Raw genomic sequence first — 22,873 nt, 5'->3', positions numbered from 1 at the left:
TTTTTTAATGAATAGCATACAATTAAATAGTGAACATTTAACAGCAACACTGTTGCACCACAGCTCATGATAATGCCCAAAAGGTACATTAACTACATTGTTTTATGCTGTCCCTCATTAAACAACAGCCAAGAGGTTAAAATGAGTAACACAAAAAGTTCATCTGGTATTTTATCCTCAAACTGGAAAATGACTGTGATTCACTTCTAGCTCCACAGTCAAAAATACAAGCCCTTAACTTGCAACCAGTCATATCACAGGAAAGGTTAACATGTTTAAAACAAAAAAATGTCTCCAAGCCAAAATGAACTCTTGTTATATGTCAAGAGGGCAGTTTTGCTCTATAATATGCCATTACATTCAACTATTCCAATCAACTTTGATTTTTGAATTTAGAAAGTAAACCCGGCCCTGTTAGTGCCTTTCCTAAAAGAATCCTCAAACTTGTCCTAATGTGTTGAGTTACTTTGATCAGATTCACATGCACCAAAACAAAAAGAAAGCAAGTAATAGCCATACACCCTTTCAAACTTTCATAAATGGAATACAGGTCAGATTGGATGCCTACAAGAAAATGAATCTTACTGTTGTATGTATATGGTAATATATATGCACTTTGATAGTATATTTAATTTTACCTTAGTAATGAATTCCAACTTTCTCAAGGTAAAGAAGTACCTTTTTTTAAAATTTAGCGATACTACATAGAAACAGCCCCTTCCAGCAAAATAAGCCTGCAGTGTCCAACTACACCCATCTGACCAATTAACCTACTAACCCATACATCCTTGGAATGTGGGAGGAAACCAGAGTCTCCGGAGGAAACCCAGACAGTCATGGGAGAGAATATACAAACTCTTTACAGACAGCAGTGGGAATTGAACCCGGGTCGCTGGCCATGTGATCACATTACGCTAACTGCTAAGCTACTATGCCGCCCCTTTCTAGCATACAGATATATGCTTGATAACATCCAATAGATATAGGCACCACATAGCCAAAATATCTCGAAGAAGCTCACACAGTAAATTCAGAGGTATATTGCAGCTCTGTCTTGCAAGAAATTGCCAAGTGATCAAAATACAATTCACTGGTTACTTGCAGAGTAATGCAAGGGAACAATATTCATAGAAATGCATCCACTCAGGCAAAAGCACAACACTTTCTGCAAATTCATTAGAACCAAGAGACATGGCAGGTATGTCAGTTATCCTGGACTGCAGATTCAGTAGGAACTGCAGGCACAAACCCAAGAGTAAGGTTTAAGTTATTATCTTTTAAATCAAGAAAGCAAAATATGCCAAACTGATAATTAAAGCTAAGTGCATGTTGATTCACCAATGAAGAACATCAACTATAATTAAGGTAAATATGATAAAGTTTATAAAGAATATGGAATAATTTGTTACACTGATGATAAATAGTTGTGGGATGAAAATTTAGATCAGAAGCATTATAAGATTTAATATCACCTACATAGGTAATTAAATTTGTTATGCGGTAGCAGTACTTTGCAATATATAATAATTAAATTACAGTAAGTATATATTAAAGTTAAAATAAGTAGTGCAAAGGAGAGAGAGAAAAAAGAAAAAGTAGTGAAGTAGTGTTCATTATAAACTGGGTGAAGACTGCCACAAAAGCAAAACAAATGCATTTAAATTCCCATTAGAACTTAACATTCTGAATCCTCTCTTACGGTTGAAATGATCAGAATTGGTGCCCCAGGAATCTGAGGATCAGTTGGCCATTAATATTGGTAACACAAGTTCCATTCACAACATCCTTTAACTTTCAAAATGAAACTCTACATTGAGAGTTATCATTCAGTGAGTTGCAAAGGTGTTCGTCAAGAATAAAGAACATCAAGCTTTTTAGTAGCAGTTAGAATGAAGTACTTCAAAGCGCTCAATACCACGAAAGTGAATGCCCGGTTAAAACAATGTCTTTGGATTTCAATTTACTTTGCACCAAGTAACAGTCCTCATGAACCAATTTCACTTAAATTATTGCTTCTAGATGCAAATAAATTCCACTTACACCCTCCACTGAATCACATCATGATAAGCGTACCCACACACCCAGGCAATTCCACTTAACAGCAAGAAATAAATTTAGGCTTTTACTTCTGTAAATAGACTTGAGGATATCCCATCCTTTGGCTTAGATCTAGCAGGTAGCTAAAGAGCTTTCCCTGGGGTAGAAATAGCTAATAAAAAGGAGCATAATTTTAATATAATTGGAGACAAGTACGGGAGGGATTTTAGAGATGAGTTTTTTTTTTAAAAAAACCACAATTTTGACTGTGTGGACAGATACATTAGGGCCATTTAAAAAAACTCTTGGATAGACAAGGATAATTGAAAAATGAAGGGCTACGTGGAAGGGAACAGTTTGATTGATCTTAGAATGGGCTGCAGGACCTGTACTGTGCTGTAAAGTTCTATGTTCTACGTATAACCTTGAACCTTCTTCTGACTCTTCCTGTGACAGTGCTTAGAATGGAATTTGATGTTGGGCATAAACTCGTACAGCAATACAGAATGGAAACAGCTCCACTCATCCATGATCAACAGTGCCCACCAAGCTAGTCTAATTTGTCTGTGTATTATAATAAGTATTTTATTGATCCCGAGTGGGAAATTATTTCATTACAGCAGCAACATTTAAAAACATGCTTATCAGTGTGCAGACTTTAATAATAAAGTACAGAATAATAATATACACAATAATATACCAATGTGCAATATTGTACAGCAGGGGTGGCCAAACTTTTACATTCCACGCTTCAATTTTTTCATGCACGAGTTCAAATGCGCCATACAACTCTTGTACCCCCTGTCAATTCTTGTAAAAATGTTAATATAGACATATATAGCATTTTTACATGATTATATTGATTTAATATAAAAACAAGATTGACATTATTAACCTTAATGAGACTTCTTTTAAGAAATATATTTTGTCTTCTTTTGATTTCTTCCTTTTTCTTAATCACATATTCTTTCCACAACTCAGACCCAAGCACAAGCTTCTGTTTTCCTTCTATTTCAGTCTGATGTTGTGTTTTATAGTGTCTATTAAGATCGTGTCTTCTATTATGTGAGAAAGTGTTTTCACAAACTATGCACAACGGTTTTCCTGACTGACCCCTTATAAATAAGAACTCATTTCCCCACTGTGCATTGAATTCACTCTTACTATCACTTTCTGCTTTTCTTTTGCTCATTTTCTTTTGCACTGTGATGGGTAACTGAATGTAAAAACAAGGCTTAATTTTCAAAAAAGTACAAAACTGCAAATGTTCACAAAGGACGAACAAAGCACAACTCTGTAGCGCGTGAGTGTCAATTGTAAACTGAGAGGCAAAAACCTGTGACACACCGCTGGTGCAGATGCCTGGCGCCTCAGGATCAAACAAGTATCAAACGTGTATTGAACACTTATGGAACGACTGCAGAACAGAAGTTCTTCTTTCCTAGTTTGACTCATTGAACATCGTTTTTTAATTGAAAACTGATTAATGTGAAAGAAGATAACATTTGCCAAAAGATGTGCATGAAATAATAAAATCGCTAAAAATAATTGCTAAGTCTTAGATTTATTCTCAGTAAAACCCATTTCTAGCTCTAAGCTACTTGAATTCCTGTTATAGATTTTATTTTCTACAAATCGGTTTTTGGTTAATATTTTTTGCATGAGTAGGCTGACTTTTTAAATTATTATCACTGGGGTGCAATGCGCCACTTCTGGTGCATGCGCCATATATTGGCCATCCCTGCTGTATGGAATAATAAAACAGAGACTATTGTACTATGATGTGTGTTCTCCTGTCACACAGAGATGAATTGTTGTATATGCTTATTGTATTTGGTAGGAAAGATTTTCTGTAATGATCCTTGTGACAGTGGAGCTGAAAGAGTCTTTTCCAAAAGGCGCTCCGCTGCTTATTCGGTAGGTTTTGGAGAGGATGCGTCAGATTGTCCATAATGGATAACGGTTTGTTTAGTGACCTCTTCTCCACCACTAACTCAAAAGAGTCTGGGTTGTAGCCAAGGACGGATCTAGCCTTTTTGATGAGTTTACTTAGTCTTTTTGCAACACCAGCACCGACGCTGCTCCCCCAACATAAAGCCACAAAGAAGACTGCACTCGCTACAACAGACTGGCAAAAGATCTCCAACATCCTGCTGCACACATTGAAGAATCTTAGCTTCCTTAGAAAATAGAATCTGCTCATCCCCTCTTTGTAAACAGGCCAGATTCCTCAAAACCCCTCTTGTCCATGTACTTATCCAAATATCTTTGTAGCATGCAAACAATTAGCCTGTCTAATGTGGTCAACAGAGTCTGTAAAATCTCTATACTGTCCTGGGGTCTTTAACCTAGGACAGGACATAGACATTGGGTTTACTATCCTTCTGGTCAGGCAGGGATTCCCAACCTGGAGACCATGGATCCCTTGCTTAATGGTGTTCGTCCATGGCATAAAAAAAGGTTGAGAACCCCTAGCTTAGAGAATGAACTGACAATGTAGGACCCATGACAAAAACAACAAGTTTTCACCAGAGAAATTATTAATATCATTAAAGTTGGTTCAAGATTGAAGATTGGGCACTGGTAAAAGTATCCCTTTGGAAGCATGCTTCAAAATCTTCTACAGACACACTCTACCATCGGGAGTATTCTGAAAGGCTGCCTCACTGTCTGATATGCGGGGGGGGGGGGTGCTACTGCATAGGATTGAAATAAGCTACTGAAATTTGTAAAATTAGTCAGCTCCATCTTGGGTACTAGCTTCCATAGTATCCATGACACCTTCAAGGATTAGTGCCTCAGAAAGGCAGCATCTATCAACAAGGACCCTCATCACCCAGGACGTATCCTCTTCTCATTGTTACCATCAGGAAGGAGGTACGGCAGCCTGAAGGCACACACTCAGCGCATCAGGAACAGTTTCTGTCCCTCTGCCATCTGATTCCTAAATGGACATTGAAACCATGAACACTACCTTACTTTTATTATTTCTGTTCTTGAACTATTTTTAATTTAACTATTTAATTTACATATATACGTCCTATAATTGGTTTATTTTTTTCTGTATTTATCATGTATTGCCATTAAGTTAACAAATTTCACGACAAATGCCAGTGCTATTAAACCTGGTTCTAATGTTCTGCTCTACAACTACTCAGCAGCACAGCTCTCAGAGGCCTGCCTCACAGTTCAGTATGGGCCTCTGCTAACCTTGTGGGGTGTGTGCATACTCTGTGAACTATGCATTCCAGTTTCCTCCCACATTCTGGGGACATGCAGGTTGGTAGATAAATTGCCTCTGGAAGTAGTCCCCGGTATGCAGGTAAGTGGTGGAGCTCTTTTGGGAGTTGATGGGATTAGTGTGGGTGTAAATGGGTGCTTGATGCCTAGTGCAGACTTAGTGGGCTGGGCTGAAGGCTGTTTCCTAGCCACATCATTCCATGATTTTGACATCAATCTCAAAAGATGGAGCCTCAGCTTTTTTTTTTGGTCTCATCCTAAGGATAGTGCAGATGACTTTCTCATGGGAAACTGACCAACATTTGCTTGTCCCTGCATTAGAAGCACAGCCTGAATGTTTTGTACTACTTTTCTGCCATGGGTCACACCGACTCGGGAAGCAAAAGTGCAATTCCCCGAGCCACAGATGACTTTCATTTTATTGCAATCGCAATATGAAAAAGGTACAAAAATGCAGCAATGGAATCAGATAAAATCTTCAATTTGCAGTTCCAAGCACAAAATACACCCAGAAGCCACTTAAGCAAAGCGGTTGCTGTTTGATATCCTCCAAATGCTTCACTTTTAAATTATCTTTGAACCAACTTCGAGCTATCAACAACCTTACAGAGCACCTGTACTGGCTTATCTGTAGCTGCATACAAAAGGAAGCTTGAAAACCATTTAGCTTTGGCTATTAAAAGGGTTATCCTCCTCAAAAGAATGAGCCAACAATTAACATTTAATTCCCTTCATTTAAGGGGCAATTGACTGCCCAATCCTTTGCCTGCAAGATTGTAAACTCAAATCCCACACTTCAGTGATTTAATAACAAATTACATGTTTTACAACGTGGGTTTGTAAGATTTGTGAAGATTTTTCCAATCATATTCTGTTCAATTTTCAATTTAGAAGCAAGCCAAAGTAAAATTGTGGCTTAATTGTGTTTCTTTGTCAGATCTCTGTTATTAAGACCAAAGTAGTGTGGTACAAATATTGTTTCAATACATTTCCATGTGTAAAGGCAAACCAAAGCTCCCTTTGAAGATGGAAGACAGCACATCATTAGTTCAAAATAGTACTGTATATTCCTCAGGAGACACAAGAGACTGCAGTTGCTGGAATCTGTAGCAACAATCTGCTGAAGGAACTCAGTCGACTGAATGGCATCAGTGGGACCCTGCTACAGGGCATCAAAACGTCAACAATTCCTCTCCTCCCAAAGATACTGCTCGAGCTGCTGAGTTCCTCCAGCAGATTGCTTGTGGAAGCGGGATTTCGTTATTTCGTTAGAAGCAGGATCATGACAGAAGAGTACAGCAAACTCAGACTAAACTTGTAACAAAGTAATAATAGTGCAAGTAGGGGAGTAGGGGGGAAGGAGGGGTCAGATCAGATTCAAAATCACCGACATGTCGTGTAATTTATTGTTTTTGTGGCAGCAGTACATTGCAATAAATAAAAATGGAATTATTGTATGTATTACATATACTTTTAAATAGTTAAATTAGTGTAAAAAAAGTAGTGAGGTAGTGTTCATGGATTCAGTGTTCATTCAGAAAATCAGATGGCAGAGGGGAAGAAGCTGTTCCTGAATCATTGAGTGTGTGCCTTCAGGCTTCTGTACCTCCTTCCTGATGGCAACAATGAGAAGAGAGCACATCCAATTATTTTGGTTGTGTATACATAATTGTTAAGTTTGTCAATTCTTGACAAGTTTGTAAGGTATTGTACTGCTGCCACAAAAAGCTAATTTTTGTGGCATTTCAATTAGCAAGGATCAACACCATCTCCCCCTCACCGACCAAAACCAAGGCTCCATGCTCAGTCCTCTGCTCTATCCTCCATACATACAACTGTGTGACTAAGGACAATGCCAACGCTCATTTTAAATGTGCTGATGTCACCACTGTCATTTAATCACAGGTGGCAATAAGTGTACTGCAACAACAACCTCTCAGGCTATGTCCACACTATGCCGGATAAATCCATATCCGAAGCTTTTTCTCTTCATTTTTACCCTTTGTCCACACTAAAAAGGCGTTTTCGTCCCCCGAAACCAGACATTTTCAGAAACGCACTCCAGGGTGTGTAATTTTGAAAACACCGGATTGGCTGGAGCAGGGTGGACGGGGTAACCGGAGATTTCTAGAAACACTGTCATGACATGCTGGAACAGATAGTGACGGTAGCGCGCCATTTCATTGTTTTCTTGAACGCAACTTAACAATTTCAGAACAGACGGCAACGAGACTGAAGCCAGAAGAGTTAGAAATGTACTCACCAAATACTTTGACCCATAACTTACTGAATAAATAAGTAAACTCACTTTGACCTGTTTTCTGTCCTTACTCGTATGTAGGTGGTTTACTTATTTATACAAGTACTTCTCTGACAATAGATGTGTAACAGCCTAATGTAACATTGTATGGAAATACAAGATAATACTGATGCAGACATGTTTTATACATTTAACAAGGGGCTTTATTAATGCAACAGAGTTAGTCAGTTTTTCAATGTTCGTTGTCAGCCGGGTCATACTCTCTGTGAACTCCCTGTCGGTTGCCTCCATACGCTCCAGTATTTGTTTTTTCTTTACTTTTAAGTCCTCCTGTGTGACAGCCAACAGCTGTCCATCGTTTAAGTATTTCTAGTCTGTAACTGCACAAACGCGCACCATCTTTCACGGCGAGATTCGACACCAAACATGTCACTTGTTTTTGGTAGATGTGTCCTGCGCATGCGCAGTAGGAGGAGATTCACTGAAATATCCATTTTAATGTGGACAGAGATATTTTTTAAAACGCATAGTGTGGACGCCTGTTGTTTTTACGTGAAACTGGCGTTTTCAAAATGATCCAGTCTAGTGTGGATGTAGCCTCAATCAATGTCAGTAACACCAAAGAGCTGACTGTTGACCTGTGGAAGGAGGACAAACGTGTGCCAGTCAACATGGGGCGGGGGGTGAGATTTATAAACGGTGAAGAGTGAAGAGAGTTTACAGGTTATGTTCCTGGATGTCAACACATCGGATGGCTTGTATTGGGCCCAGCACAGATGCAATCACAAAGGCACACCAGTCTTTATTTTCTAATGAGATTAAGGAGGTTCAGATTGTCACCAAGCACTCAAACAAATTTCTAGAGGGGTGATCTCTAGCAATAGTGCATCTATACCAGAGAGGTAATTTTGAGCAGGCAAACAAATTTCCAACAAAGCAAACCACACCCCACACCCCAAAACCAGCTCTGTCCCTCACATCTTAGGGGAGGTGGTACAGGATTTGGAAGACCCACTCTCAACATTTTAAGAACACCATCAGATTTCATCAGATTCTTTGCACCATCAGATTTCTGCATAGTCCACAACGCCAGAACACTACCTCATTATTCATATTTTGCATTATTTATTCATGTAATTTATAGAATGTGCAAACTCCATGTACTGGGACACCCTGACAGGCTACACCACAGTCTAGCCACACAAATGCCAAAACTTCATGTTCTGGAGAAAACGTCGAAATAACGACAAATCGGAAAATCTCATAAATCGTTTAATATCACTGACATACAATATGCAATAAAATTGTATATTTGCAATATTTGCAATAAAATTTACAGCTTTGCTGCAGCATTACTGTATAATACATTAAGAATATTTTAAATTACAATAAAATATAAATTAAATTAAAGGGCAAAAATAGTGATGTAGTGTTCATGGGTTGATTCATTATCCATGCAGAAATCTGATAGCAGAGTGATTGAACCTGTTCCTCAGGAACAGCTCTGGAGTGTTCGGTGAGATAATTTGAACATTAAAACCTTTATCAGTTGGTTTACATCAAAAAGGGAAAATGTGCACACTACGATTTACTGAATTTAGTTTTTTCATTGCACTTGAGATCTTGCACTTGTTTATAGTTTCTTTTCTGATGACATCCTCAGCTCAGGACCGAGTGGCTTCAATTTAGTTTCCATAATTTAATCCTGTACTTAATTCATTGGACAAAATCATATTCAACAGAATGCATCAGACTAAACCCAGCCCATCCAATCATTCACAATACTAAGTCTCTGGAAGAACTCAGTGGGTTGAGCAGGTTTAGGAGAAAAGAAACTGTCAGTGTTAAATAACCTTGGACTGGGACTGGGGTTTGGACACAAAACATCGATCCCCCTCCCAAGATGCTTCTCAGCCCACTGAGTAGCTCCAGCAGATTGCTGTTCCAGATTCCATGATCAGCAGTCTTGTCTCTCCAAACATTTCTCATGGTCCCTTGTGTCATCATACTCATCACCAGCAGGGTACTCAAGCACAGCTCTCAGTACAGAGCAACAACTCTTCCAACACAAGGGGTCTTTCTGTGATTACCTTCTATTTGCTTCACCCCATCATCCTATTCTCTTTTATTGATATGTTGCCTCATTGAAGCCACTTTCTTGTTCCAAAACATTTAGGCCTTCCTTTCCCATTTTTTGCTCCCATATTACTGTACAGGGTGACCATTACTAGCAACAGAAATAGAAATCTGAAGTGAGATGGTGATAATGTGCTCAAGTACTGTAGTCAATGAGCTATTGATGGAGTGAGATCAATCTCCATATCCTCTGACTACACCTGCTTCAAATGGGATACCAACTCTCTTCCAAAGAATACGTACACAACGCTGGAAGAACTCAGCAGGTCAAGCAGCATCCGTGAGTATAGAGTAGCCAACGTTTCGGGCCGAGACCCTTGATCAGGAATGGGGGGGAAGAGAGGGCCGAAGCCCAGTAATAGAGATAGGGGAGGGGGTAGTGCCTAGAGGCGCCAGGTGGAAAACCAATCAGAGGAAAGATAAAGGGGGGAGGGGGATGGGATAAGCATGAAAGAACTGCAGAGATAAAGAAGCAGAAAGTTGAAAGGGGAGAGAGGCAGAGAGGGACCTGGGATAGGGGAAGGGGGATGGGGAGGGTATTACGGGAAATTGGAGAATTCAATGTTCATACCACCAGGCTGGAGGCTACCAAGACGATAGACGTATGAACATCTAATTCTCCAATTTCCGGTAATTCCCTCCCCCTCCCCCTTCCCCTATCCCAAGTCCCTCTCTGCCTCTCTCCCCTTTCAACTTTCTGCTTCTTTATCTCTGCAGTTCTTTCATGCTTATCCCCTCCCCCTTTATCTTTCCTCTGATTGGTTTTCCACCTGGCGCCTCTAGGCACTACCCCCTCCCCTATCTCTATTACTGGGCTTCGGCCCTCTCTTCCCCCCCCATTCCTGATGAAGGGTCTCGGCCCGAAACGTTGGCTACTCTTTTCTCACGGATGCTGCCTGACTTGCTGAGTTCTTCCAGCGTTGTGCACATATTCTTTGATCCACAGCATCTGCAGTTGTGTTTTTGTGTTTTAACTCTCTTCCAAATACCTGTAAAGTAACAGGTACTTCCTTCTCTGCCTCTGAAATGCCAAAGTATTTACATTCCATTTGCAATGGAATCAAGAACATAAGAAATTCCCCTTCCTATTTGAGGTGAATGGAAACTAGCACTGTTATAAATCTCACTATCAGTTGCAAAATTATTCAGAAAATTATCAACAGCCTCTCTGCTGGTATGAAAATCATGACTCTCCTCCCTTCAGGCAATCCCTCAGGGCTGAGGAGATCTTGATCTGATCCATTCTGTGACTTTGCAGATGTCTGATGAAATCTATTTTGGGCTCAGACTGGACAGGAGGTGCTTAACTAACGCGAAGCTGGGTTGCAGGAGATACTTGGGAGCTTTGTGGTCCTTGCGCTACGTACACTTGTTCCTTCGGGATTGTGCAGAGCCTAAGTTTTCAAAGTTTTGCTAGATGCTGTGTCTTGAGTTGCCACGAGTCAGGGATTCCTGCGAATCAGTAACCTTACTACTTCACCATTCTGCCAAGCAAGCTCCAAGAGGATCACTGAAGCATTTTTTTCTGTTCTCCCAATAGGCCCTTGCTATGACAAAGCTTAGAACAGTGCCCCTTTCATGACTTGGAGATACAAATGATCTAGCCCACCTTTTCAAACTGCTTGGGAGTATGACCAGGGCTTCAAAGCTGGTATAATGGCTTCAGAAAGAATATTAATGCTGGTTCACTTAACCTGCCAAAGAATACAGTAGTATGATTAACAGTGATGACTTCAGTCAGGTATCATTTAAACTCCTTTTCACACCTTAAGAGGTGACCTTTTAGAAATGCAGACTCGAGAAAGGAGTAGTTGAGTAGCCACTTGGACAAGGGGAAAAGGAGTTAGCTAGAACTATGTTCCTCCACAGTTTCAATGCAAGATAGTTTCTGCCCCCCTTCCCAATTCCCTCTTCAATTCTTAACATTACCCACCGCACCAGCATAGAACACTAAGGGCAACAATTTTTAGGCAATTGTCAGTAGTGACCTGATAGAGAATGGAGGCAGGGACAAAATATCTCCCAGGATGTATGCAAGTCCATGAATGCAAGCACTGAAGTTCCACCCAGTTTATGTCAATGACAAAACTTCTCATCTGTAATCCCACACAAAAACTTAACTGCATTCTTCATTCAGATCACATAGTTATGGCCTATTCCTTGTGGTGACTCAACAGGTCAGATTCTCTATTCTCAACAAGAATACCTCAAATTAAAAACTGACTCCGTTTTCACCAGATTTCCATTTAGAGTGGGTGAAGTATTAGCATTACATGGATTACATTAACATCACTAGTAATGATTTATCTACCTTACACTATCGGGTGTAAACCTACAAAAAAAAATCGATAAAATAATGATGTCTACTTTTTCAATATTACTCCATTGTATGCAAATTACATTGGGGCCAAGGCTGTGATTGGTTCTACATAAATGGAGATCATTCTTTATGTATTGTGAGTGATACTACATGGAAACTGAACAGATTAAAATGGGAGATAAATGCTGAACAAGTAGGGAGTTATACTGACAGAATTTCTGGAAATTAACTGGAACTCTTCAGGAAGTTGAATCTCAGACCAATTTACCATGCAGTGCTTAACAGTCCACGACATGAGCAAGTGTTTGGGACACCAATCAGATGAATTTGCCAGTTAGTGCAGGCATCTTCTGCCAGGCAGGAAGTGCAAACCATCTAAGTTATGGACAGTTCACAGGAATGGAATCCTGCCTTATCCAAGGATGGACCTGCATAGAAACCAATCTCTGCAAAGCAAGAACCAACAAACAGCAAAGTGATAATCTCCTTCTAACGATGTGTTAACCAGAAAGAACTGCAATCTACAAATCAGTGAATTTGAATGAATCAAGGACAGTGGAAGCAGATGGAACAATTGTCTTTGTTCTTGCCATGAGGAAAGCTGCCATTTTATGAAGAGACTGTTCTCCGTTTTGTGAGCTAAAGTTGCTTGGCTTGATCAGTGTTTTAATCTAGCACAGCAATGCCTCAGGTAATCTGAATTAGTGATAATTTCCAAATAAGTTATTTGTAAGCTGTTCTTTGGTTGATAATAACATGCAGCTTTGAGTCCGTTGTGGTCTGTATTTGCCTTGCATGATTTAAACTGGTTGCTGATTGAGAACGAAGAGCCATAAATTACTGATTATCACTTGCTGGGAAGAGGCAATAAATGGATGTTGGCCTGGAGCAGAGCCAATAAAAAAAAGTGTTCAAAGTCAGGCACATGACCAACAGCCAAGAACACTTGAGTGCAATATTTGAATTGGTAAGAAATAAGTATCAAAGCAAATGAAGACAGCGATGAGTTCAGCAACCGGAGAACAACCATCACGGATGAGGAGGACCCCACAAACACATGGAGATTCAAAACGTGACTGAGGAATGTGGTCAGCATCAGAAACTCCTTTTAAAACTGGTATCATAGCTTCAGCTCTGACTATTCATGTAAGGTCAGGGAAACTTAGTAGGTGCGCCCACAAGTATTTGGTTGTGCAATTTCACATGTTCTTCCATTGAGGCAATAAAGGTACTTGTCGGTAAATACAGATTCTCTGTGCCTCCCTGTTCAGCATTAGAAGGGGTGATTCTTGTTACAGGTGTTAATTTAATATTTTACACCTGGAGGCAGAAATGTACAAGAAGAATGCCAGTAGAGTTTCTGGTTTGAGGTGTTCTCACAAAAGCCAATGAAATCAATATTTTGGGAAAATGGGAAAACTGACCCATTTTGTCATGGAAGCTGCAAATGTATCCATTTAACTGCCACTGAGATGCAATTATACACTCAGTGGCCACTTTACTCGGTACACCCTGAACCTGTTAAACAGGCCACTGAGTGTGTATCGTTGGTCTTCTGCTGTTGTAGCCTATCCACTTCAAGATTCGACATGTTGTGTGTCCAGAGATGCTCTCTGCTCACCACTGTTGTAATGAATGGCTACTTGAGTTACTGTTGCCTTCCTGTCAGCTTGAACCAGTCTGGCCATTTTTCTCTGACCTCTCTCATGAACGAGGCATTTTCACCCACAGAACTGCCATTCACTGGATGTTTTTCATATCAATCTCTATAAACTCTAGAGCAGGGACTCCCAACCATTTTATGCCATGCAGCCATTAACAGAGAGTCCATAGACTCTGGGCTGGATAACACTGCTATGGAGACTGTGTGCAAAAATCCTAACAGATCAGCAATTTCTGTAATACTCAAACCACCCCATCTGGCACCAGCAACCATTCCACAATCAGTCACTGTTCTTCCCCATTCTGATGTTTGCTCTAAATAACAACTGAACCTCTTGACATAATCTGCATGTTTTTAATGGACTGAGTTGCTGACACATGATTGGTTAATTATACATTTACATTAACAAGTAGAGGTGTATGTGATAGAAGTAGCCATTGAGTGTATATACGCATTTCTTAAATCTTTAAGCATGCATTGTGGCCAATAAAATGTTTTAACTGGTAAATGAAGTTACAGAGAGCCCCAGTGTAACAAGAATAATGGAAATTAATCAGAAATTAGTTATTTTTAAGGATACATAAATAATGTACTAAAATACATTGCTTCAAGTGGACTTGGGAATCAAAAAGATTTCAATCTCTGCATTTATATTTGAAACTTGCAACCATCATTTTCACTTATCAGCTTGTCTTTAATAATGCAATTTGTTCTTGGCATTTTTAATCTGGGTGTATCACACCATCAAAAAGATGAAAACTGAGCAGATGTTAGAAAAGATAAAATGTACATCTGAAATAACATTTTACAGAAGACAACGAAGTTTATGTGAGTGGCAGCCCAAAACATGGGGCTTACATAATTGAAGCCCTAGTGGTTGAATGACTAACCTCAGGGATGTTAAAAAAAAGCTGCACAGTACTACAACCTAGGAGTTGTACGGCTGGAGGAAGGAAATTACCGGGAAAGGGATAGCACAACAAGAACAAGTACAAAAATGATGCCAAATAGATTAGCGAAATAAACCTGTGGAAAAGAAAAAGTAAGCAAACCAGAAGATGGAATTAAATCTGAACCTGACATTAGTTTTGCCTTAAGGAATTAAATACATCAGCTAAGCACAAGAACTGCTTAGCTGGACCAACCACATAAATACAGTGACAAGGACTCAGTGGCCTGATCTCCTGTATCAATTGACTCACTTCCAACAACCTTATCACCATCTACAAGATGGAATACTCTCCATTTTGCCAGTTTGAGTTCAAGTGCAACACCACTCAGGGACCTCAATGCCATCAAGGATAAAGCAGTTTACTCAACTGGAACTCCATCTACCAAACCAAAATATTCATTGCTTTCAACACGCATTCAGTGGTTACAGTGTATACAATACATTCTCAGACTTATAAACTACTGGAACAACCCCTCCCAAAATGGTCATCTCTACCACTGGTGACAAGGACAGCTGGCGTATTGAAACAAAAAACACCATTGCACATTCCGTTCCCACAGCACAGACTACCCAGACTTGGATGTGTATCACTGTTCCTTCAATATTGTCCAGCTCTGAATGCAGGAAGCCCCTTTGGGACTGCCTTCACCAAGTGTTCCGAGATATCGAGGAACCACTTCCTTCAAGGGTAATTAGGGATGTACAAACAAGGGCTACCACTGCCATTGATACCTAGGTCTGGAACAATGAAAAATAACAAAATCAATTGCAAGTCAAAGTGGCATCAAAATCCACCATAGCTAAAATTGGGATTGAAGGCAAGCTAGAATAGAAAATTCTCCGACTGATTATTAATGTCAATTAGCACAAGTAACACGGCATCCACCACATCAGTGTTCACACTTATCCTAGTACTCTTGAACAAGCATTCTAAACTCAAGACCGACCCCATAAACAATCCCTTTCAAATCAAGAAAGGAATATGAGATTGGGACAAAATCCAATGTTCCAATGCAGCTAATGAACATTTGGTTAGAAATGAGACAGCATTTGTATTTCTGGGAAAATTAGATACAATGAAAATAAATCTGAATGACAATCTAGTGTCTGTAATCAAAATATTGGAATCAAACTCAGTCAAAACATAATTATTGTGCATTTTACACTCCTGCACACTAACTGGCGTTTCCAGTAATCTCTCAGTCTGTTATCCTCCAGTAACAGTTCCACATGTGAGCCACTAAGCACACAATAGAGGCTCCCATACCCTATTTATCAAGCTAAGGTTCAAAAACTGCTGGCAGTTGCTCTGTGATAATACCTATCCTCAATTTCCATGCATACTTTTTATTTTACAATATAATACATTTATTGAGCAATATTACCCATGGTTAACCAATGTATTTGATTAACCAATGTGCTAGAAAACAGTTTCTTCTGTAGTACAAATTTGATTATTGGTTATTATGGAGACAACTGAGATAGACGCTTAATAAAAACAAACAAGGCATAATATGATTCAATAAAACTTTCTGAAACCCTTCCATTAATTTCCACTTAAAATCAAGGCAACATCTGGAGACAAGTCGGTGAAAAAATAGATATGCCTATTATTGCCAGAAATCCTCTGCCCATTCCAGAAATACTTAGAAATTCCTGTTTTACAGAAGATTTCGCTGAACATCAAGTCAAATTATGTAACTTGAAAACTAAAAATCAATTATGGTTTTATGGCCAAACACTAATACATCATTTAATACACAATCTGCAAGACAAATTAATGAGAAATATTAGCTAAAGTAAAAGAGGATTGTATGCCACATTAGAGACAACTGCAACTATGCATTTAATTTGTTCTCCATAGCATTTGCATATTATGGATTATGGATCCTGTAATGCTCATCTCAAATGAATCAAATCTGCAAACTCCCCAAGACACATTTTGCTTCACAAGTAATTTAGTTTGATATAAAAGAACTTGCATTTTATTCACCACAAATCAATCCCTGAACATTGTAAAGCACTTTACAAGCAAAACATTTCTGAAGTACAATCACTGTTTATACAGTAATCTGCCAAACTGGAATGACAATTCATTCATTGACCCTTCAAACTACAAACTACATCTTGCACAGGGGACCTGTTTTCATAGCACAATTAATTAATAAATGACTGTCACTGACATGAGGAAGTCTTTGAACCTGTACAAAAATACCCTTGTATATTTACCCACATTGACTGTTTTTTGAAAAAACTTCATTTAGTACCTCTAACACAGCAGTACGGTATTCTTAAAATATGTTTTTTTTTAAAACACAGAGGATAGAAATACAAAACCAGAAAATGTTGGGAACACTCTACAGGTCAAGTAGCAACTGCGGAATGTAAAACTTATTTCAAATCCAAGACGATTCATCAGAACTGGGAAAGGGAGAAAACAAGTTTATTTTCATTAATGGGAGGTGGGAGAGAGATGTGTAGAACTGAGGGAATATCTCTAACAGGGTGAGACCAGATGAGTTAATGAGGTGCTTAGTATGAGATTACACTTTTCTCAGCATTACTTAATGTAAGCAAGACAAAACAGACATGCCCAACAGGTCACATTACACTTAATTCAGAGCAGAATTAAGAACAAAACACAGTTGGATGCGAGGCAGCAATGTTCAGTTCTCAAATCTATAAAGGGGAGAAAAGTGACAGAAATGGACCAAGAGAATTTGAAAGCAGGGTGGAAGTTGGAGGAAAAGTTGATGAAATTGATGAGTTCATTATGGGTGCATAAAGCAGCACCAATGCAGTCATCAATGTAGCACAGAAAAGATGAAGATGACAAGTTCAGCATGGGTGCATAAAACAGCACAAATGCAGCCAATTGCTCTGGATTTCCAGCAACTAGAGAATCGCTTGTGCTTATGATCAGTTGAGTGCTTTCAATTGATTTTTTTGTTTTTGCTGTATTCACATCATATTGTACTGAAACCTCGGTTTGATGTTCAAATCTCTGGAATGGGATTTCATTCCATTACCATCAGGATCAGAAGCAAGAGCTACAACTAATTTATCTTGTACAGAAGATCCCAAGCAAAGAAGCTGCCAAAATGCACCATTAAAAGGTAAAGGCAAACAGAGTACTGGCAAAAATAACTGGAAAACATAATTGGGCTCACGAGCCTGGTGCCTGAGTTCAGGACTTCTGATCTGACCTGCAGAGGAATTTAGAGTGGGAGGAGGAAGTTTCTATAGTCCTATGGGTGCCAACAACTGAGACAGAACAAGGAAAGAGGCTCTGCTTAGGGAATTTGATCAGCTGTAGACCAAACTGAAAAAGAAGAACAATGAAAGTAATAATCTCTAGATTGCTACCTAAACCATATGCATGTTGACAAAGGTGAACTAGATTTATAGAGCTAAATGTGTGGCTCAGATTGGTGTGGAGTAAGTGGGTTTGAACTCATGGAACATCAGCACCAGAACTGGGGAAGTAGGAGAGTTCTGATGAGATGGGCTCTACCTGAACCACGTTTGGACCAAGGTCCTGGCAAAGAGCATAATTAAGGCTCTGGACTGGGCTTCAAACTAAATAGTGTGTGTGGGGGGGGGGGGGAAGAAAGAGGTTAAATAAAAGGCAAAGAAAGTGCAGGAGAGACTATCAAAGTCTCCAGAATTTAAGAAAATACTAAGGAAGAAAGGGATAAGAATTTAACTTCAGGTAATATGGACACAAATTAGAGAAAAGAGGCGGTCAATACAGGAAAGAAAGTGTTGTATTTGAATGCAGACAGTCTGAAACAAGGTAGATGAACTTACAGCATGGTTAGAAATTGACTGGTACAACATGGGCATCATAGCACCATGGTTTAAAGATCATAAAACATCCAAGAATACAAATTTGACTGAAAAGATGGGCAAGTAGGAGTAGGGTTGCTCTGTTGGTTAACAAAAAAAAGACATGTTATATGGTTATATGGAAATCAAATTCTCAGCATGTAACACAGGAACAGAAGATGTAGAATCTTTGTAGGTAGAGTTAAAGACTGCAAGAGTAAAAATCCCTAATGGGAGTTATATATGGGCTTCTGAATAATAGCTAGGATGTGTGGTACAAATTACAACAGGAGATAGAAAAGCCATGCAAGAAAGACAATGTCATGATTGTCATGGGGGACTTGAACATGCAGGCAGAAAGGGAAGATTCAAGTTGGCACTGGAACGCAAGAGAAGAAATTTCTAGAATATCTAGGAAACAGCTTTTTAGAGCAGCTTGTGGCCGAGCTCAGTGGGGTAAAGACAATTCTGGATTTGATGTGTAATGAGCCAGAACTGATTAGTGAGCTTAAGGTAAAGGAGGTAGTGATAATATGAAATAATTCACCCTGCAATTTGAGGGAGAAAATAAAATCAGATGCATCAGTATGCATCAGTTTGCATTTCAGAAAGTTATTGCCCAGATTAACTAACAATTCTTAGCTCTTAGTGTTTAATTTTATCATATATCAGGATTTCTAGTAGTTTACCAAGAAATGTCATATGGAAATATTAGTCTCTGCTCCTGTTTTTACACAACTAATTGCACTGTACATTAAAAAAACAGTGAAAATGGCAACATAGAAACAAAATAAAATTAACCAAAGTGTTACATGGCCTATAACAAATGAACTCTCTCCCTCTTGATCAGTTAATAGGCCTCTTGGGAAGTATCCATATTTCTCCACGAGATCTTAACTGCTGAGTTAAACTTGGCGCTGAAAAGATTTTAACAGCTCACTTCCAAGTTACAGCCAGAAAACAAAGTTAGCTTTCAAATTCTTCATCCACAATCGAAAGACAAAGCAGGTGATGGAAATTCAAGGTACAAAAAAAAACAAACAGAAAATTCTGGGAACATCCAAGTCAGGCAATTTTGACAAAAAGTTACTAACTTGACACATTAACTCCAGTTCTTGTTCACAGATACTGCTTGAGTTGTTGGTTATTTCCCGTATTTTCTACTTTTAATTCTTTGCTCACAATGATCAACAGCTTGTTCGAATCAAGATTAAAGAATACCAAAACTGAATGATATATTTAAAAACCACACAAATTGCATATTGTTTACATTTTAACATATTTTGCATAGACTCATTAAGTAACATAATCCATGCCTCAGTTCAATCTCATTCCTCGTCTAATCAGAGTTACTCAAGTTACAAGTCTCAGTGTCTTCCTTCATTATGTCACCCAACTACAAAATTCTTCTCCATTGACTGGAAAATTCTAAACCTCAAGCCATGAGGGCAGGCAAAACTACACAAACCAGACTAAACTACAGCTCCCACTCATCTGCCCTGGCAACTTCTGTTGAACATTAACCAACAAGTAACAAATAACTTCCATAATCTGATGCACTATTTAGACCAAAATGTTAATTCACCTACTGAATTCCTCCAGCAGCTTATTTGTTCCTCCATTATCTGTAGACTCATTCTACAGGAACAGATCAGGGGAATATTTCTGTGAATTTCATCTCCAATTTATAAAGGTTGTCTGTTTACACGTGCCCATCATTCTCCTTTCACTTATCTCCATGTATACTTCCTGCTGGATTATTGAAAAACATTGACAGATGCAGTAGCCAAAGTAGATGGGACACATTACTACTCAATCTTTGAACTTTGGGATGAGGAATATTGGTTGAGATTATGTACTGTGTTTTGAACACCATCTTATTTAGCTGTATACATGTGAATGGTTGAATGACAAACTTGAACTTGACACTGATCAGGTCATTCCCTTTTACTTCCACAAGGGCCATAACGAACTCTCACAAACAACTGAAGAACAGTTGAAGATTAAGATCTCATCTGAAGAACATTCCCAGCAAAACTGCAGCAATCCCACAACATTGCAGTTTTAAGCTACTACATCTCAACACAATAGCAATTTTTTAAAAAATTAACTGATTTTAAGAGAAAAGCAGCAAATACTCACCAACAGAGACATTTTCATAGATTAAAATATATTGATCAAAGTAGTAATTCAAGAAATAAGGTAGCTGATTGTACGTCTGACCTGCAATGAAGAAAACATTAACATGAATTATCATCAGGACTGGTTCTTCTGCCGAGTTTTGTTTTATAAATAAATTAATTAGCAAAAGCTCAATGCATAGCTAAACCATTGTAAGTCAAGACAGAAAGAGAGTGTAGATGCTGGAAGTTTGAGCAACAAACAATCTGCTGGAAGAACTCAGTTGGTTGAGTAGCAATCAGTCGGGGCGGGGGGGAAGAGGAGGGACTGACAAAATTTCAGGTCAAAGCCCTGTTTTGAAACAACTCCTTCTTTCCTCCCACCAATGCTGCTTGATCCGCAGCATTTCTCCAGCAGATTGTTTAGCTCCAACCTCAATTCAAGCCTCATTTTGCTCAATATCCAAATAAATCTTAATTCCATCACACTATTCGTAACAAACTGACTGGTTATGACAATGAGATCAGCATATGGCTCAGCAGCTAGTGGCATTCAATGCTGACGCAAGGTGCTACCTCTGTGTAAGTTCTCCCTGTGACCACATATTTCCCCTGGAAGCTCTAGCTTCCATCCAAAAATCCGCTGGTTAATTGGTTACCTTAAATTTCCTTCAGGAGGTTGGAAGGAGTATCAAGGTGGAGTTGATGAGCACAAAAGAGAATGAGTTACAGGACAACAGGAGAGTGGGAATATGATAGGATTACTCAGAGCTGATAGATTCAATGAGCTAGAGTCAAACACAAAAAGTACTGGAGGAACTCAGCAAGTCGGGCAGCGTCAAAAGAATAAAGAGTCAATGTTTCCAGCTAAGACCCTTCATCAGGACCTGCTGATTTCCTCCAGTATTTTTGGCATTACTCTCAATTTCCAGCACCTGCAGAATCTCTTGTGTTTAAAATTCAATGGGCTGAATGACTTCCTAACGCGTAACAAAATATGAATGAAACATTGTGAAAAGTAGACTCACCAAGATAAACAAATGATCAACATTTATATTAATTCTTTCACAATATCCTGATGTCTCAAACAAGTAGTCACTCAATATAGTGTGTTAGAACTACTGGGCTGTCAGCTAGATTTCTGATGCATTGATCCAGACAGTAGTTCAAATCCCTCAACTGCAACGAAGAAATTCAAAAATGAAGTCATTATATCAATCTGGAACGTAAAAAAAAGCAAACCTTGGTTACCACAAAGCTACCAGGATGGTGAACTAAATGGGCTTTTGTGTCAATGCTTATGGCAGAAGATCACCAATCTTTATCTAGTTTGGCATACATGTGACTCTAGACCAAATGAGTTAATTATTAATTCCATCCTTTGCTGGAACAATGGAAAGTGAAATGTCAATTCTGCCGGTGATTTTCACATTCCATGAACAAATTCAAAAGAAATTTCAAGAGATAAAAACAATTATCAAGGCTCCACATATACATATGCACCTGAGGAAAGAGCCTCAGTATAAATATTTAACTGAAAGTCAGCATCTTGCACTAACCAAATATAGGGGATTAATTTATGTTTGTGTATGGGACTAGCACACCAGTCTGAAGGGCCCTTCCAGCTTCAGGCCAATCCCCAACCAGCACAATAATACTATTTGGGGGAAGTTTGCTTTGGTTACTAAACAACCTACATGACAACCAAGACTTGACCACAGAAGTACTTCGATGCCTGTGAACCACTTGGAGAACTCTGAAGTAACAAGGAAATACAAGTAGCTCTTTTGCTAACTGCTAGAGCGCCAGACATCAACGTGATTGCAGAGAACTTCAAACCACAAGGTCCAACACCTTGTGCCTAGGTTAAGAAACAGCACAGTAGCATGCTTCATACTTCCAACTTTGTCTGGATGCATTTCGGACATTATGCATATGATATATTTTTTTCCTCCCATATCCCAAAGATGTCCAAGCTGACAGGTTAACTGATCACTGTAGATGATTAGTAGCAGAGTCTGGGAAGAGTATATGGGAATGCAGAGAAGTGCTTGTTGATTGGCATGGAATCAATGGACTGAAGAGTCTTGTTTCCATGAGGCTTGACAAATATTTCAATTCTGGCAAGTGGTCTCCATTTTACGCTAAGAAATTCTGGAAATATTTATTCCCCACTTAAATTTAAAGCAAAATAAAAGATTTGGGAAGTGTAATTAAATAATACATCAACATAAAATTGGACAAAAAGATGCTATTTTGATTATATTATGCAGCTTATAGCTTCCCACACAAGAAAAGCTACTCAGGGATCAGTAAT

General features: G+C 39.0%; 1 protein-coding gene across 1 annotated transcript in view; it reads right to left on the bottom strand.

The window, feature by feature from the left end:
• The window catches only part of cdh23 (cadherin-related 23), a 1,051,763-nt gene that overhangs the window by 1,002,506 nt on the left and 26,384 nt on the right, over positions 1-22,873 (bottom strand). Inside the window, exon 3 of the mRNA XM_073025359.1 lies at positions 20,579-20,659. Coding sequence (XP_072881460.1) covers positions 20,579-20,659 — 81 coding nt within the window. The remainder of the gene's footprint in view (positions 1-20,578; positions 20,660-22,873) is intronic.

Source organism: Hemitrygon akajei, chromosome 21 (assembly GCF_048418815.1).
Source record: "Hemitrygon akajei chromosome 21, sHemAka1.3, whole genome shotgun sequence".
Lineage (NCBI taxonomy): Eukaryota > Metazoa > Chordata > Chondrichthyes > Myliobatiformes > Dasyatidae > Hemitrygon > Hemitrygon akajei.
The sequence above is the reverse complement of the archived record's forward strand: the minus strand, read 5'-3'. Positions and strand labels throughout refer to the sequence as shown.